This window comes from Danio aesculapii, chromosome 21 (assembly GCF_903798145.1).
Source record: "Danio aesculapii chromosome 21, fDanAes4.1, whole genome shotgun sequence".
Classification (NCBI taxonomy): domain Eukaryota; kingdom Metazoa; phylum Chordata; class Actinopteri; order Cypriniformes; family Danionidae; genus Danio; species Danio aesculapii.
The window spans coordinates 32,974,934-32,993,661 of record NC_079455.1 but is presented as its reverse complement, the minus strand read 5'-3'; the positions used below and the strand labels follow the sequence as shown (position 1 = coordinate 32,993,661).

The 18,728-nt window shown below is 41.3% G+C and overlaps 1 protein-coding gene across 1 annotated transcript in view; it reads left to right on the top strand.

Moving 5' to 3' along the window:
• LOC130215061 (whirlin-like) overlaps positions 1–18,728 on the top strand; it is a 51,287-nt gene that overhangs the window by 800 nt on the left and 31,759 nt on the right. The window contains exons 3-4 of the mRNA XM_056446948.1: positions 785–997; positions 2,074–2,286. Coding sequence (XP_056302923.1) covers positions 785–997; positions 2,074–2,286 — 426 coding nt within the window. The remainder of the gene's footprint in view (positions 1–784; positions 998–2,073; positions 2,287–18,728) is intronic.

Sequence of the window (18,728 nt, the reverse complement as noted above, 5' to 3'; positions counted from 1 at the left end):
TGTTCTGTCTTTCTTTACCTCTAGAGGTGAATCTCATACTACCTATAATATTGCCTATATGGTATATAATATTCAGGTATGGACTCTGTGGAGGCCATTTCATGACTGTCTTTGCTTCATCAGACATGTTCTGTTTTTCTTTCTCTCTAGAGGTGAATCTGATACTGCCTATAATATTGCCTATACTGTTTAGAATATTCAGGTCTGGACTCTGGAGGCCATTCCATGACTGATTTTGCAACAATTAGACCCCGAAAAAATCAAATTAGAAGCTGTATTTTCCAATTGGATTTTGATAGAGAATGAGAAGTATTATATAATGTCATAATACCCACTAAAACAACAAATGTAACTGGGGGGCTAAGACTTTTGCAGTGCTGTATATCACAGATCTCCATGTCAATTTTTCTCAACATCACAGCCCTTGTTGTGGTGTCATGATTTGCCTGAGAGCTTGCCATTTCTAGGCTGAGCACAGCACTGATCAATGATCATGTTGACTCTGGTGCAGAGCTTTTTTGATTAGGAGACTAATTAAAGGGAAAGCTGCTCTCGAGAAGAGAGACTGAAACATGAGAGAGAGAAAATAAGGAGGAGGGTTAGTGACTCCACTACAGTTGCTCTCCATTACTAAGATGTGAGTTATGAAATCAGCAGTGAACCCCAGACTCGTTGCAAGATTTCCAATGTGTGCTTTGAGGCTCAGTAAGCCACAGGTGTCTGGATATTAGCAGTAATTTTGCATATTTAAATATTTGCATTTCTTCTTTTCGCATGTCCTCAGGGGGGCTTTTATAAAGGTGTAGCGGGATCTCAGGTGACTCTGTCCAGTTTGGTGAACCAGAGCAGGGCCATGCTGGAGGAACAGGCCAGACATCTGCTGACCGAACCGGAGAGGCAGACCATGGGTTACTACATCCAGGAGTATAGGGAAGGGCACGTCGGTGTTGAGCAGCTCGTCATGGCCCTCTTTGAGCTCTTCAATACACACGCCAAGGTTTTGCATGACTTTTATGCATTTATCAGGCACTTTCATCCACAATAAAGAGGCTACATTAGAATTCTGATGTATCAGGCATGCAACGAAAAGAAAATTCTAGGATGAAACTGGAAATTCTGGATGCACTTGGCTGAAAACCAAACCCGAAAATGCTTTGTATTTTTTAGAATTAATTATAATTAATAAAATTGATTACTTTATTAAATGATTTTGCCAGTACTCGGTTGCAGCCGGAAGGGCATCCACTTCGTAAAACATATGCTGTTATAGTTGGTGGTTCATTCTGCTGTGGCGACCCCTAACAAATAAGGGACTAAGCCAAAGGAAAATGAATGAATGAATATATAAGATATTATTGAATTAAATTGAAAGTCTAACAAATATACTTTATACACTGAAAAATGTTTTGAATCGAAACGTTTCTCAATCAAGCAGCATTTTATACACAAGAAAAAAATATTGTCTTCTTTTTCGAAATCAAATGTCAAAATTAAGTAGGGTTTTTCTTTAAAACATAAGGAAAAACATAGGAATACATAAGGAAAACATAGGAAAAACGATTTTTTACCAAGGATGAAACAAAATTACATTTTAGAAAAAAAATTAACAAGACACAAAACACTTTTACCAGTCCCCAAACAAATTTACAATGACAGATTTATTATGGAAAGGGGATGTACCACAAATTGTGAAAATATCTCTTTAAACTATTGTATTTAGACAATCTTTGATTAAATTGATTCAACCTTGGTAAAAATAATAGATGTTTAAAAAGTCTTACCAACCCCTAACTTTTGGATTGCAGTGGATTCACTTCAGTGTTCAGATGTTATACATGAAGTATTTTTATAATAGACTATACTGGCTGAATTAATTATTCTTAATAAAAAGACATAATACTGACACTATCAAAAATGTCTTCATTATATTGGTCCATGGGGTTGATTTACAGCAAGTGTAGCCTCATTTTACTTTAATATTTATGAACATATTAAAACCCCTGAGATTAAACACTAAACACAAGCCTAGTCATATTCACGCCTCTGTTTGTGTGTGTGTGTGCGCATTGGCAGTTTTCTCTGCTGTCCGAGGTCAGGGGAATTGTGACCCCTCAGGATGTGGAGAAATTTGACGGTCTGGTCCTGAGACGAGAGATTGATGCCCTGAAGGCGAGGCAGGGTGGAGGAGCAGGGTTCCAGGACTCCTTCTCCATGGTCTCATATCCGGACACTTTGGCCTCCTCCTCCGCCAGCTTCATGACCAACACCACCCTCAGCTCCGCAAGGGTGAGAACACACAGACACTCATTATTTTAGAGCCCTGTCATTTCTGTTATGAGGGAAAACATGATGGGATTGTGGGATTCAGTCTTATAAATGCAACAATGTTTACTCTATAACTGAATGTCACAGCATTTCTTAAAGTCTGGATGAATAAATCAAAAGTGCGTCAGTACACTATTATTATATTTACTGTTATTTTTTATAATCATAATAACCAAATATACAGTATTAATAACATTTTTTACATTTAATTGTTTAGGTACTGTATTTTTTTATTATATTTTAACTTTATTAACTTGACTTTTATCAATAGAAATATATATTTGGTCAGTTGGCATTTCTGTGTGAAGTTTGCATGTTTGCGACTGGAAGGGCATCCGCTGTGTAAAAGATTTGCTGCATAAGTTGTCGGTTCATTCCACTGTGGCGACCCCTGGTGAATAAAGGGACAAAGCCGAAGGAAAATGAATGAATGAACGTGTACACATACACATCACCTATATATTACATAACTGCAGATTAACTGTTTTTTAAATAATCATAATAACCAAATATACAGTATTATTAGCACAGTGTTTTATTTTTTACATTTTATTGTTGCTGTACTGTTTTTTTATCATATTTAAATGTAGTAATTTGACGTTTTTAAATACCATTTTATAAAAAATACACTTCATTGAACATGCACACACTTAAATTACATATACTATGTAACGGCATATTAACTATTTTTTAAATAATCATAACCAAATATACAGTCTTAATAACAGTGTTTATTACATTTAGTTGTCTCTGTACTGCATTTTTTTTTGTATATTTTAACTTTATTAATTTGACTTTTATAAATAACATTTTATATATATATATATATATATATATATATATATATATATATATATATATATATATATATATATATATATATATATATATATATATATATGAAATACACTTCATTGAACATGTTCACAGACGACACCTATATACTATATAACCGCAGATTAACTATTTTTAATAAACATAATAACCAATTATGCATTATTAATAACATAGTGTTTTTTTACAATTAATTGTTTATTTACTGTACTTTCATAATATTTTAACTTTATTAATTTTACTTTTCTAAATAAAATTATTTATATATATAGAGAATTATTAGTCCCCCTGTTTATTTTTCCCCCAATTTCTGTTTTACAGACAGCTTTTTTTAACACATTTCTAAACATAATAGTTTTAATAACTCATTTCTAATAACTGATTTATTTATCGTTGCCATGATGACAGTAAATAATATTTTATTATATTTTTCAAGACACTTCTGTACAGCTTAAAGTGACATTTTGTTATGAAGCGGACAGGAGACAGAGGTAAGGAAACGTTAGGGTGTTTATTAAATGACAACAAGGAGCACATGAAGGATAGCCAGGAGGATCAGGAATGATGTTGGGGTCTTTTCCTCCGTGGCTGGGGTAACAGGAATACACGAGGATGGACAGCACACACCAGATACAGCTGACAGAGGATGACACAGACTTGGAAGGACTGGAAGACAGGACGATTCGGGAGGACCAGGAAGACTAGGAGGAATACAAAGAGAACAGGTAAGTAAATCGTTTGTTTTAGCTGAGGATGACTACGCTGAGTGGTCGCTCAGTTGTCCGCTTTCGTCGAGACGAGCCCGGACAATGAGCGACTGGAGTGCTGTGCTTTTATCTGGTGCTCGTGAATGTGATGCAGCTGTGTGCTCATTAGAAGTCAGGTGATGGTGATCTTCGTGAGTGGGGATCGTGAGAGCCTGACCAATCCATGACAGTACCCCCCCTCCCCAGGGCCCGCTCCTGAGGGCCGACACCTCCGACGCCGTGGTGGTCTCCCTCTGCCTCTAGGCGCTGGGAACTCAGGGTGGCTCTCATGAAACTCCACCATGAGACTAGGATCGAGAATATCAGCTCTGGGAACCCATGTCCTTTCTTCGGGGCCGTACCCTTCCCAGTCCACCAGGTACTCCAACTGGCCACCACGACGTCGGGAACGCAAGATCTCCTTCACTGCGTAGACGGCTCCTTCTTCTAGGAGCAGTGGAGGAGGGGGTTCCTCTTCGTGGTCAGGCTCTGTGGAGGGAAGAACAGGATCGTGATAGGGTTTCAGGAGTGATACGTGGATGTAGGGTGAATACGGTAGTGAGAGGGTAATTGTAGTTTGTAGGTGACGGGGTTAACCTGTTCCACGATGGTGAAGGGACCAACAAATCGGGGACTTAACTTGCGAGAGGGCAGTCGCATGCGTATGTCCCGGGTGGATAGCCACACCTTTTGTCCGGGTGTGTATCTGGGTTCTTCAGACCTTCTCCTATCGGCGGTTACCTTGCTTCGACGGACTGCCCTCTGCAGATGTTGATGAGCCTCGTCCCAGACTCTCTCGCTCTCCCGGAACCAGTGATCCACTGCGGGGACATCAGATGGTTCGCCATCCCAGGGAAAGAGCGGTGGTTGGAAGCCCAGGACGCACTGGAATGGCGTGAGTCCGGTGGAGGGTTGCCGCAGTGAATTTTGGGCATATTCTGCCCAGCCCAAATACTGGCTCCAGGAGTTCTGGTGACCACTGCAGAAGGTCCTCAGGAACCGTCCCACCTCCTGAATCTTCCTCTCTGTCTGCCCGTTGGTTTGGGGATGATATCCAGAAGAGAGGCTGACGGCCACACCTAGGAGCTTGAAGAAGGCTTTCCATAGACGTGAGATGAACTGTGGACCTCTGTCCGACACAATATCTTCTGGAATACCAAATGACCTGAAGACTTGATTAAAGATATTGTCGGCAGTTTCAAAGGCTGTGGGAAGACCTTTCAGAGGGATTAGTTTGACAAACTTTGAGAATCTATCTACTATGACTAGAATACAGGTATTACCTTCTGACGAAGGGAGGTCAGTGATAAAGTCCACTCCTAGGTGTGACCAGGGACGGTTCGGAATCGGCAAGGGATGGAGCTTTCCAGCGGGTAGATGACGTGGGCTCTTGGATTGGGCACAGTCCTTACAGCCCTGAACATATTGCCTCACATCCCTTGCCATGTTTGGCCACCAGAATCGTTGGGATACTAGCGAGAGAGTATTGTTGATCCCTGGATGTCCAGTGCCTAGCGAGGTATGTAAGGAGTGGATCAGATCTACCCGGTGTTCAGGTGGTATGAACTGCCGATGAGGAGGGCATCCCGGCGGAGCAGGGGCTTCCGGAGTGGCAACGACTGGAGGAGCGTTCCAGGTGATCGGACAAATGGAGATGTGTTCGGGAAGAATCTTCGTTGGGAGTTCTTCATGATCGTGATGCTCGTGTAAACGAGAGAGAGAGCGTCTGCTCTTAGATTCTTGGGTCCTGGACGATAGGAAATGGAGAAATCAAAACGTGAGAAGAAAAGTGACCATCTGGCTTGACGTGGACATAGTCTCTTGGCCTCTTTGATGTATTGGAGGTTTTTGTGATCTGTGATCACCTGGAACGGATGTTTGGCTCCCTCCAACCAGTGACGCCACTCCTCCAAGGCTAGCTTGATTGCTAGAAGCTCCCTGTCTCCTATGCTGTAATTCTGCTCCGCCGGGCTCAACTTCCGAGAGAAATAGGCACAGGGATGCAGTCGGGGCGGTTGTATCATGATGTTGAGATAATACTGCCCCGACGCCGGTGGTGGATGCGTCCACTTCCACCACGAAAGGAAGATTTGGGTCAGGATGAGTCAGGAGTGGGGCCCTTGTGAACTCCTTCTTAAGAAGGCGGAAGGCTGCGGCTGCTTCTTTGGTCCACTCCAGTCCTTTGGGTTTACCCTTGAGGAGATTAGTGAGAGGTGATGTAATCCTGCTGTAGTCCTTGATAAACCGTCTATAAAAGTTAGCAAACCCAAGAAACCTCTGGAGCTCCTTAATGGAAGTGGGTTCTGACCAGGATAGAACAGCCTCAATTTTCTTCCCATCCATACGTATACCGGTTTGGTCAATGATGTATCCCAAGAAATGAATCGACTTCTGGTGGAATGAGCATTTCTCCGCTTTGAGGTAGAGGTGATGTTCTCTCAATGTGTGTAGGACCTCCGCAACGTGTTGGCGATGTTCGGCCTCACTCCGGGAGTAAATGAGGATGTCATCTATGTACACTATTACACAGTGGTGAAGAAACTCCCGGAGGACTTCATGAATGAAGTTTTGGAATACGGAGGGGGCGTTGACCAGACCGTAAGGCATGACCTCATATTCATAGTGGCCAGTAGGGGTCACGAATGCTGTCTTCCATTGGTCCCCCTCACGTATTCTTATCAGATTATACGCGCTGCGGAGGTCCAATTTAGTGAAGACTTTAGCTTCTCGGAGCTGTTCCAAAGCGGCTGGTACCAGAGGAAGGGGATATCGGTATTTTACTGTACCGTTATTTAGGACCCTGTAGTCGATGCATGGACGCAGCCCTCCGTCCTTCTTGGCCACAAAGAAGAAGCTTGAGGCGGCTGGTGATTTTGAGTGACGTATGTACCCCTGACTCAGAGCCTCCCTTATGTAATCTTCCATTGCCTGATTCTCTGGAAGCGAGAGCGGGTAGATCCTACCTCTTGGCAACTGGGCATCTGGAACTAGGTCGATCGCGCAGTCCCATGGCCGATGCGGCGGTAGCTGGGAAGCTCTCTTGGGGCAGAAGACATCATGAAAGGAGCTGTACTCCTTAGGAATGTGGATAGACTGCTTCTCAGGAGGGCTCTCGACCGATGTTGCAAACAAAGAAATGGGGTTCCGACCTTGAAGAGGGAGATTTGGAAAACAGGCAGGTGTACATCCAGATCCCCATTTCTTTATCTCTCCTGTGCCCCAAGAGATGATGGGATCGTGCTTCACCAGCCATGGGCGCCCTAGAATGATGTCCATATTTGCACCCTCCAGAACCAGAAATTGAATCCTCTCTTGATGTAACAACCCCACTTGAAGAAGGATGTCTTCGCATTGTCGATGGATACGGGTCGAAGATCGAGTGCACTGGGTTATCGGTTGTATCTGGTATATATGCGAGGACGCCTCAGTACGGAGGTGGAGTTGACGACAGAGGGATTGGGAGATGAAGTTCCCTGCTGACCCGGAGTCGATGAGGGCTGTGACAAGGAGAGAAATAGAGGCAGTAGTTATTTGTACGGTGGTAGTAAGTGGTTTACATTGTTCAATATTCGTACTGAATACACTCACTGAAGTCCGAATGGGACGAAGGGGACACTCCATACGGGTGTGTCCACTGACACCGCAGTATAGACACAGACCCCGGGTCAGCCTCCTCTGTCGTTCCGCTGATGTCAGTCTTCCAGACTCTATTATCATGGGTTCTGGTTCTGGAGAGGCTGTTGACTCAGGCGATTGGAGGAGTGCAGACGAGGGGGTGATGGTGTCCTGTTGATAGGAACGGAGACGATCGGAACATCGGAGAGAATGTTGGATGAATCTCTCCAGACCCATTGTATCATCTAATGTGGCCAGTTGGATTCGGAGAGTGGGTTCCAAGCCGAGCCGGTACGTGGTCAACAACGATCTCTCATTCCATCCACTTGCAGCTGCTAGAGTGCGAAACCGGAGAGCATATTCCTGTGTAGATAGAGTACCTTGCTTTAGATGATACAGCTGCTCTCCAGCGGCTACTTCCCCATCAGAACGTCCAAACACCTCTTTGAAATACTCCGTGAAGGTAGTGATGGAATTCATGACCGGCCCGGCTTGGTTCCAGATCGTCTCAGCCCATTTAAGTGCAGGTCCAGAGAGTAGAGATACGATGTAGGCGATCTTCGACTTATCTGTGGGATATAGAGAAGGTTGCATTTCGAATATGAGGGAACATTGTAACAGAAAACCATTGCACTCCCCCGCTCCGCCTGAGTAGGGCGCTGGTCGGGCCATGGGACTGGAAGGAAGGGCCGAAGAAGAAACTGTGGAGGCGGAAGTGCTCGGTGCTGGTGGTGCGTTGGAAAGTGGAGCTGGTGGCTGTAGAATCCGCTTCAACTGGTCCACCAGCTCTTGAAGGTGATCGGGGGTGCTCATGTTGTCGTCGTTATAGGTCCGGGCTTCTGTTATGAAGCGGACAGGAGACAGAGGTAAGGAAACGTTAGGGTGTTTATTAAATGACAACAAGGAGCACATGAAGGATAGCCAGGAGGATCAGGAATGATGTTGGGGTCTTTTCCTCCGTGGCTGGGTAACAGGAATACACGAGGATGGACAGCACACACCAGATACAGCTGACAGAGGATGACACAGACTTGGAAGGACTGGAAGACAGGACGATTCGGGAGGACCAGGAAGACTAGGAGGAATACAAAGAGAACAGGTAAGTAAATCGTTTGTTTTAGCTGAGGATGACTACGCTGAGTGGTCGCTCAGTTGTCCGCTTTCGTCGAGACGAGCCCGGACAATGAGCGACTGGAGTGCTGTGCTTTTATCTGGTGCTCGTGAATGTGATGCAGCTGTGTGCTCATTAGAAGTCAGGTGATGGTGATCTTCGTGAGTGGGGATCGTGAGAGCCTGACCAATCCATGACACATTTAACATTAATGCTCTTATTTAGGTTATTTAGGTTTACTAGGCAAGTTAGGGTAATTAGGCAAGTTACTGTATAATGATGGTTTGTACTGTAGACTATCGGAAAAAAAAATTTGCTTAAAGGGTTTAATAATTTTTATCTTAAAATGGTTCAGAAAAAATTTAAAACTGCTTTTATTCTAGCTGAAATAAAACAAATAAGACTTTCTCCAGAAGAAAAAAAATATTATCAGACATACTGTGAAATACACTGTGAAATACACTTCATTGAACGAGTACACAGACATCACCTATATACTGAATAACTGCAGATGAACTTTTTTATAATCATAACTAATATACTGTGTTATTAGCATAGTGTTTTTATGTTTAATTGTTTATTTACTGTATTTTAATCATATTTTAACTTTATTAATTTGACTTTTATAAATATTCATTCATTCATTCATTCATTTTCTTTTCGGCTTAGTCCCTTTTTTAATCAGGGGTCACCAGAGTGAAATGAACTGACAACTTATCCAGCATATGTTTTACGCAGTGGATGCCCTTCCAGCTGCAACCCATCACTGGGAAACACCCATACACACTCAGTACACACATACACTATGGACAATTTAGCTTACCCTATTCACCTAGTGCATGTCTTTGGACTGTGGGGGAAACCGCAGCACCCGGAGGAAACCCACACAAACACGGGGAGAACATGCAAACTCCACACAGAAATGCCAACTGACACAGCCGAGGCTTGAACCAGTGACCTTCTTGCTGTGAGGTGACAGCGCTGCCCACTACGCCACCACGCCACCACGCCACCCTTTTATACATATGATTTTATATATAAAAAAAACACTTCATTGGACGTGTACACATAGATATCACCTATATACGACAAAACTGTAGGTTAACTATGTTTATATATATTAACTTTAACTGTTAAAAGCTATTTATTACTAGTTTATTAGTTAAAGTTATTAGTAATTAATAACCTTAACTCTTCTGATATTTATTGTAATAATGTGCACCTTTAGTAGAGCTGCTTTGAAACAATAAATATTGCGAATAGCGCTATACAAATAAACTTGTATTGAATATATTTGAAATTTCAGTTGGTAGCATTAGCTCATATGCATTTATGTGAGGAGGTACTTATGATTGATCACGGCTAATCCTGCTTTAGCTAACGCATGATTCACCAATCAGATGATTCCTAACTCACTATAAAAAACCATAGTTTATTACATCAGTTATCTTCGCCTTGAAGAATCCCTCCTTCCACCCCTACTCCTCCCCCTTTTCCTTAATAGCGGCCTAGTAGTTAGCACTGTTGTCTCACAGCAAGAATGTCACTGGTTCAAGTCCTTAACAGGTCAGTCGATGTTTCTGTGTGGATTTTACATGCTCTCCCTGTATTCGTGTGGGTTTCTCCCGGGTTCTCCGGTTTCCTCCCACAGTCTAAAGACATGAATCATTGGTCATGAATTGACCAATCCAAATTGCTACTATAGTCGAGCTTTTAACCAGAAGTATATTCCTACATAAAAATCTCTAAATCCCTAAGGGGGAGGGGGGGGGGTTTCGAGACCTATCTGAGCTCAAACTTCCCTTTCGCCCTGCAAACGAGAGGGATCCCCGGGCTCGAGGATCTTATGAGCTCAAGGCTCTCTCCCGGGACAGCATGCCAAACACACTTTATTATCAATCATCAGCTAAGTGTGAACTCTTGAAATGCTGTTGATATATAGGTGATTGCATTAGTTTACATGTTACAGAGGAATGCTTTTATAAGTTGCTTCTTCTTTGCATCTTTTTGGACCTGAATGTTCTGTACTGTTTTATAATATTCCATATATTGCCTCTCTTTTAACGGTGAAAACATGGAAAGATATTTTAAAAACTAGTCAATGGTTAGAAGCGCTGTGTCATTATTGATGGAAAACAGCATCAATAGCAGGGAAAGTGTTATTGTCCCCTCACTCCACAAAAAAAGGCAAAATCCAGAAAAACATAAATGCAAACCAGCAAGAATTTGGATGCAAATCAAGCAGAAATACACAGCACGACGCAGCTAGGTCACTAATTATTCAGCAATTTTTATTGAACATGTTCCAATGTCTATACATCTATAATTTCAGCCAGGAAGTGCTATGCATTTTTATTTGTGTGGGATAAGTGGACGGCATTGTTGCAGTGTGTGACATAGACATAAAAATCCGTTCTCAAATTGGTGGGCAATTTGGGCACAAAGCAGGAGTGTGCAGATGACTAGGATTCAAGATGAAGGGCTTTAAAGTTGCTGTGGGGAACAGCTTTTGTCCTTTCCGCTGGAGGCTTTCATGCCCATCTCTCGACACCCGTCTGTCCTCCTGTCTCACTCCGTCAAGGCATGTCTCACCTCCGCTCATCTACGTCTTGTTGTGAAAGTGCAGCTGTTTAGGTTTGCTGCTGTCTCAGGGGTGTGTGTGTGCTGCTGCTGTGACAGATGGAGAAGTGTTTTCTGACAGATTTTCAAGCCTGCTGACTCCCAGTGTAAAATGCAGGAACAGTTTAACACCCAATTCCCTATCCTTCTCAATAAAACAGGAAAGACTACTGTGGCTGATAGATATGATGGAGGTAGGTCAAACAATCTCTTTCTTACCTTTATAAAGTCTACTATAGTAACCATTGTTTCCACGGTTAGAGCGTTAATATTCAGAACAGTGTGTCCTGCAGTATTTGCACAGCAGATATTAGCAGTGTTAGCTCTAATGATGTGGAATATTGAGGTGTGTTCAGAGTGATTAGACTTATGGTTTTTGCCTCGGTTTGCAATAAATCGGCTGAGAAAATCATTATATTTGCATTGACTGAGGTACTGGAATAATAGGCACCATAATATCAGAGAATTATGATGGCGATCTATAGACTGATTTCACGTGGCCGCCATTTCAAAAGCGAAATCGAGGCTGCTGTGGGAAGAAACCCGGAAGTATCGCCTGAGTACACAGCATGAACCTGGCTGTATGTCTTATCAAAGAAGAGAAAGTGACACAAATTTATCATTTCACCACCTTCCGAGTGACTCGAAGTTCCATTCTGAATTGATAATAAAAATAAAAATGGATGTCAGACTTCATTTAGGGTAGTTAAGGGAAATGACACTAGTTCTTTTCCAAACACGTTTTAGATGCCATTTATCAAACGCAAGTTAATGAATGGATTCTTTCACTATATTAGACATGTCACGATACTGAATTTCAGTATTGGAATTTATTTAAAAAAACGTCAATTTGCCATAATATTTAGCAGTGCTCAACAGAAATGACTGTGATTGGCCATGAAATTCATCAGTTCAATGCACTTCACCACTGTTTACCAAGTGCAAACACAGACGAGCGATCCACTGATGAATCAACTGATCTCCAGTTTCCCTGTATTTGCACTCGGTGAAGAGCGGTGAACTGATGACCTTCACGGCCAATCACAGTCATTTGTTGAGCACTGGTGAATGCTATAGCAAATCAGCAGTGTTTTAGAATGCGCTCAGCGGCACTTGTTTGCAAGAAATTGACGTTTTTTTATTATTATTTTAGTATAGAGACAACATGGTAACACTTTCAGGTCAGTTTAATAGAAACAATTAAAAGTCTAGGCATCCAACTAAATCACAACCTCTTTAAGAGTTATACGCTGAAGTGTCCTCCTAGGCTTCAGTTCGTGGCACCAGGTAAACACAATGGGGAAGCTTCCCTGCATCAGCCTATGTAACCTGGTGAGCAATAAACGATGCAGTCCTCTATAGCACACTCTTGTGTTGTCTGTAATGTTGTCGATAACACTTTATATTAACTACACACTTTGAATCATTTATTAAGCATTAGCATATAGCGAATTAATTATTTGTTAAGCATTAACTCTAATAGACATTAGTAAGCAGTTTATAACTGCAGTTATAAATGCTCTATTCTTGACTTATAAACACATTTATAATGTGCCTAATGATTGTGTTTTCATACTTTAATGATTAATTTTTCATGACTAAATTAGCTCTCGCATTTTTTACAAACCAGTTATTTAAGAATAGTTGGTGTTTTTTAAGATAATTCAGTTAGTAAATGATTAATAAACTATTGAAATCAACATTTATATTATTCTGGCGTATACTAATAGTAAACAACACTGTTACAGACAACACAAGGGTGTGCTACGGAGGACTGCGTCATTTTATTGCTTACCGGGTTACATAGGTTGATGCAGGGAAGCTTCCAAACTGTGTTTACCTGGTGCCATGAACTGAATCCTAGGAGGACACTTCAGTGTATTACTCTTAAAGAGATTGTGATTTAGTTGGATGCCTAATAGGCTTTTAATTGTTTCAATTAAACTGAACTGAATGATATTAAAGTGATGTTTACACCATATCTTCACAAATTGCGGCAACAGCTGGATGTTTATTGTCCACAGCATGTTGCAATGTTTACAGTGCTGATTTTCTACTTCCGGCTTTCTCCCTTCCGCAGCCTCGCTTTCGTGTTTTAAAATGGTGGCAGTGTGAAATAACCATATTGGCCACTGCAAACACATCTATTTTAAAAAACTTAGTAACTGCATGGCAACACGCACACAAAAATCAACTCAGACTTTCTTTAGTTTAATACCCGTGACCCTGTGGTGGAAACTCTGCTTACTATAGTGGATTTTTCTAAAGGTATGTATGTGAATATGCATGATCTCAAGTGTACATGCATATAGTATGATTATATGCCATCTTCAGACTACACAATACTTTTGTTTGTTACTGTATGATAGTCACTCTATCTGCGATTTGTCTTCTTGTGTAAATTAATTTTGACATAAGCCCCTTTTACACTGTGATGCTGGTTAATATCTGGGAAATTTCCAAAACGACTTTACTGGTAAATAAAAAAAGCGCTGTTCACACAGGCAAGGACGTTCCGGAATTTTTCCGGAAAAGATCATTCACACATGCATTCCAAAATACCAGTAAATACAGCTGCGCTTGTATTTTTAATCGTAGAAGGGGTCTGGCTTTTGTTGATGGTTTCACTTTTATTTAAAGCTTTAGCATTCATGCAGCTGCTTTGTCCCAGAGACATCCAAAGGCAGAAGCGCAAACTGCAGCTAAATGTTTATACATTTGACTACATTACAAATTTTATGGATGGATAAGTATTGTGAACAACTTTGATGAAAACATATGGAGGAACACTTTCGCATGTCAAGATGTACATAATATGTGTGTGTGCTGGCGCTCACCGGCTCCTTTACGTGCACACAAGCAACTGAAGTAGAGCTTGAAGGTAAACAAACAGCAGTTAATCATAAGCATTTTATTGATAGCTTTTTCCACAGTTGGCATTAAGAAGAAACATAGAAACGCTATCTGACTAACATCTAGCAGCTTAATGTGTCTGGAAAGAATATTCAAAGGCTTTTATTTTCATAAACAGTGCAGAACGAATGCATCTAAATGTTCTCATTGGCTAAAGTAGACGTCTCACACCAGCACGTTCTAGATGTGAACATCTTCCTTCTGCGTTCACAAAGCTGGTATTGTTACTGGTAATGTTACAACTTCTCTTTCCAGAAAATTGCCTGAACGAATTTACCGGTATTTTCAAAAAGGGCGTGTTCACACATACAGACCTTTGCGGAAAATTGCCAGTGATTTTTTTGGAACGGTTTGTATGTGTGAAAGGGGCTATTGAAATAAAAACAGCTTAGGCTTAATGGAAATGACAGACATCTAAAACATGCAACAAAACGTATCCAAAGCAAAAAAAATACGTTGCTTTGGATACGTTTTGTTGCATGTTTTAGATGCCAAATCCAGAGGGCACTGTTTATATTTTTGCAGATCACCTAACAAACCACTCAACTAAACTCTTCTCCAAACCCAACCCATAGTATTTTGGCAAACATGCAACCATGTAGTTTTACCTTGATTTTACATTGCCTTTAATACTTTTGTGGAACCATGCCTCACTAGAATGCTCTGCATCACAAATACAACAGCAAAGTGAGATACCAAGCAAACTAACCGTGCCTACAAGGTTTGGAGATAGGTGAGGCAAACATATACTGTATAAAATGGTGGCTTCCACACAATTCCTTCATGTTGTCCCAACACAAATAAATTAAGTTAACTTGATTGATTTTATAAATTTAAGTGAATTGAACATAAAACAGTTAAGTTGTCCCTAAAAAAACTTCAAAAATTTAGTTGATTCACCTCATTTTAAATAAGTAGTTCGAACAAGCAGCAAAAATAAATATTTTAGCATATTTGGTTACAAATCGTAGACACTTTTAGGTTGTTTTGTGGTATTTAATTGGTGTTGTGCAAAGAACTGCACAAAAGCAGTAATTTATTCGTAAACAATTTGTCAGTGTAAATATCATTAGTGTGAATAGGAACAATAGTTGTTGGAGTCATACACCCGTACACTCTCAGAAATAAAGGTATGCGAGCTGTACCCTTCGGTACACATTTGTACTTTAAGGGTCCACATTGGTACCTAAAAAGTATATATTAGTACCTAAAAATTTTAAGAGGAACCCTTTTGTACTTTTTAGGTACTAATATGTACCCTTGAGGTATTAATATGGACCATTACTATGAATATGGACCTTTAAAGTACAAATTTGTACCTTTTGAAAAGGTACCACCCCAATGACAGCTCGCGTACCTTTATTTCTGAAAGTAAAGTGTACAATTTTGTCCAGGTACTGCTGTCAAATGTATGTTTAAATACGTTTTTACAAAAATTTTAAAACAATTGGCTGAAGCATGTATGTCCAATGAGACAAAAAAGTAATACTCCATTGTATAATTCCACTAATTACAACTGATTTCATTGACTCTCTTTCGTTTCATTTATTCAATCATTCATTCGTTTTCTTTTCGGCTTAGTCCCTTTATTAACCTGGGGTCGCCACAGCGGAATGAACCGCTAACTTATCCAGCATATGTTTTACGCAGCGGATGCCCTTCCAGCCGCAACCCATCACTGGGAAACACACACACTCATACACTACGGTCAATTGTAACATACCAAATCCACCCGTACCATATGTCTTTAGACTTGTGGGGGAAATCGGAGCACCCGGAGGAAACCCACGCGAACACAGGGAGAACATGCAAATTGTCCACACAGAAATGCCAACTGACAGATCTTGTTGTTGCTCTTGTAGGTTCTGTATTTAGTTTTTCAGAGTTGAAACTGTAGTTTCCACTGTTTCAAGCGAGGCGTGGTGTGAGTTGAGCGCTGTTTTCATTTTCTCCATAGTGTCAGACAAAACGGACTGCTTAGTTTGAACGGAATGAATTTATCCTGCTATCTCTAATTGTAGAGCATCCAAGCCACGACTGTCTTGTCATCGATTTTTTTCACAATTTTGTTTGTCATTTTTATACAAATCCGTTAACCATAGATGCAGGGTTTTAGTGGAGACAAAGTTATCTCTTTTCAAAGTACCTTCACCGGCCACTTTATTAGGTACGCCTGACTAGTACAGGGTTGAACTCGCTTTTGCCTTCAGAACTGCCTTAATTCTTTGTGGCACAGATTTTGTGGCCTCAGAGATTTTGGTGCATATTGACATGATAGCATCACACAGTTGCTGCAGACTTGTCGGCTGCACATCCATGATGCAAATCCCCAGTTACACCATATCCCAAAGGTGCTCTATTGGATTGAGATTTTTTGACTGTAGAGGCCATTTGAGTATAGTGAACTCATTGTCATGTTCAAGAAACCAGTCTGAGATGATTCACGCTTTATGACAAAGTGTGTTATCCTGCTGGAAGATGGGTACACTGTGGTCATAAAGGGATGGACATGGTCAGCAACAGTACTCAGTCTGTGGCATTGACATAATTGGTTCTAATGGACCCAAAGTGTGCCAAGAAAATATCCCCACACCATTACACAACCACCAGCAGCCTGAACTATTGAGACATGTTTCAAGTTGATGCCAAATTCTGACCCTGTCATCCAAATGTCGCAGCAGAAATCGAGAGTCATCAGACCAGGCAATGTTTTTTCCAATCTTCTATTGTCTAATTTTGGTGAGCCTGTGCGAATTGTAGCCTCAGTTTCCTGTTTTTAGCTGACAGGAGTGGCACCGGGTGTGGTCCTCTGCTGCTGTAGCCCATCTGCTTCAAGGTTGGATGGGTTGAGTGTTCAGAGATGCTCTTCTGCATACCTCGGTTGTAACGAGTGGTTATTTGAGTTACTGATGCCTTTCTATCAGCTTGAACCAATCTGGCCATTCTCTGACAACAACAAGGCACCCACAAAAATGCCGTTCACTGGATATTTTGTCTTTTTCAGACCATTCTCTGTAAACCCTCGAGATGGTTGTGCGTGAAAATCCCAGTAGATCAGCGGTTTCTGAAATTTTCAGACCAGCCCGCTGATTAGATTCAGACCAGAGGGCTGATTTGAAATTTGCTTTAACAAGCAGTTGGACAGGTGTACCTAATAAAGTGGCCGGTGAGAGTGCATTCCTGTGTAATTGGCGCTAATAAAATGGAAGATAGTGAGAGCCCGAACGAAATACAACCACCTCCTCATCTAGCTATCGTAACTCCTCTCTCTGTTTGAATTGATTATAAACGGCTTCTTGATTGAAGAAGGTTTAGATATTTGGATTAAAAAATGAGAGTATTTTTAATAGGAAAAGCATTTTTTCAGTGTGCCAATTACAAATCACCACAAACACTCTGCATCAATCAAATTGTGTGTGTATCTTGTAGTCTGAACCTGGCATTTGTGTGGTTTTCTTTCTCTCTCTTTCTCACTTGCAAACACACAATAATGAATAAGTCTGTTTGTACTATGAAGTGAACTTCTCCAAATATACATATTCAGAAGAATCTAATAACACTCTAAGTGTGTGTGTCTGTGTGTGTGTGCAGTGTGGGTTGCAGTGCTCTGACATAACCACACTCATGCATGTCGCAAATCAAAGCCGTGTCCGCTGTGACTTTGTACCTCTTCATCATGGGTCATTCGTCTGTATGTATGTGTGTGTTCACTTTGGAAATGAGCAGACACATTTGTATGCAAGCTTTGTTCGCGGCCCTCCTCTGTGGATTGGTGTTGTTGTAAGCCTGCCAGCTCCGGCTCCAGTAATTACAAGAAGCAGCGGCGGCAGCCTACATTGCAGCCCCGTGGAGCCCGCAGACCAAACACTCTCTCTGGGACTCTCATCCCACTAGCGCTCCTCATCAGACGTATGCAGAGCTGTCACTGCAGATAAGCCCCCCTAGATGGCAAAAAAAGAGAGAGAGTCCTGATTTATGCGTCAGTGGAGCACAGCGGGGGATTGTGGGAAGGTGGAGGACCTCAGCCAGCAGAGTGCAGTGCTCTCTGAGTCTGAAATTAAAATCTTTGTCTGAGAGATTTGCTTTTATGATGGTTTGTTTTGTTTTATTTATTAATATTTAATTATTTTTTAAATATATAATAATATTTTGTTATTAAATAGCAAGCAACAGAAAAATTTTCAACATCATACATTTTATAGTGCAGCAAATCAGCATACTACAATAATTTCTAAAGGATCACATGACTCTGAAGTAATGAAAAAAATCAGCATTGACACAAGCTAGCTCTCTGCAACTCTAACATGGTCGGCCACTGAAGCTAAACAGGGCTGCGTCAGTACCTGGATGGGAGACCACATGGGAAAGCTAGGTTGCTGCCGGAAGTGGTGTTAGTGAGACGAGCAGAGGGCGCTCTACATGCAGTCTGTGTGGGTCCTAATGCCCCAGTAAAGTGAAGGGGACTCTATACTGCTCAGTGAGCACCGTCATTTGAATGAAACGTTAAACGAGGTCCTGACTCGCTTTGGTCCTTAAAAATCCCAAGATATCCTTCGAAAAAAAAG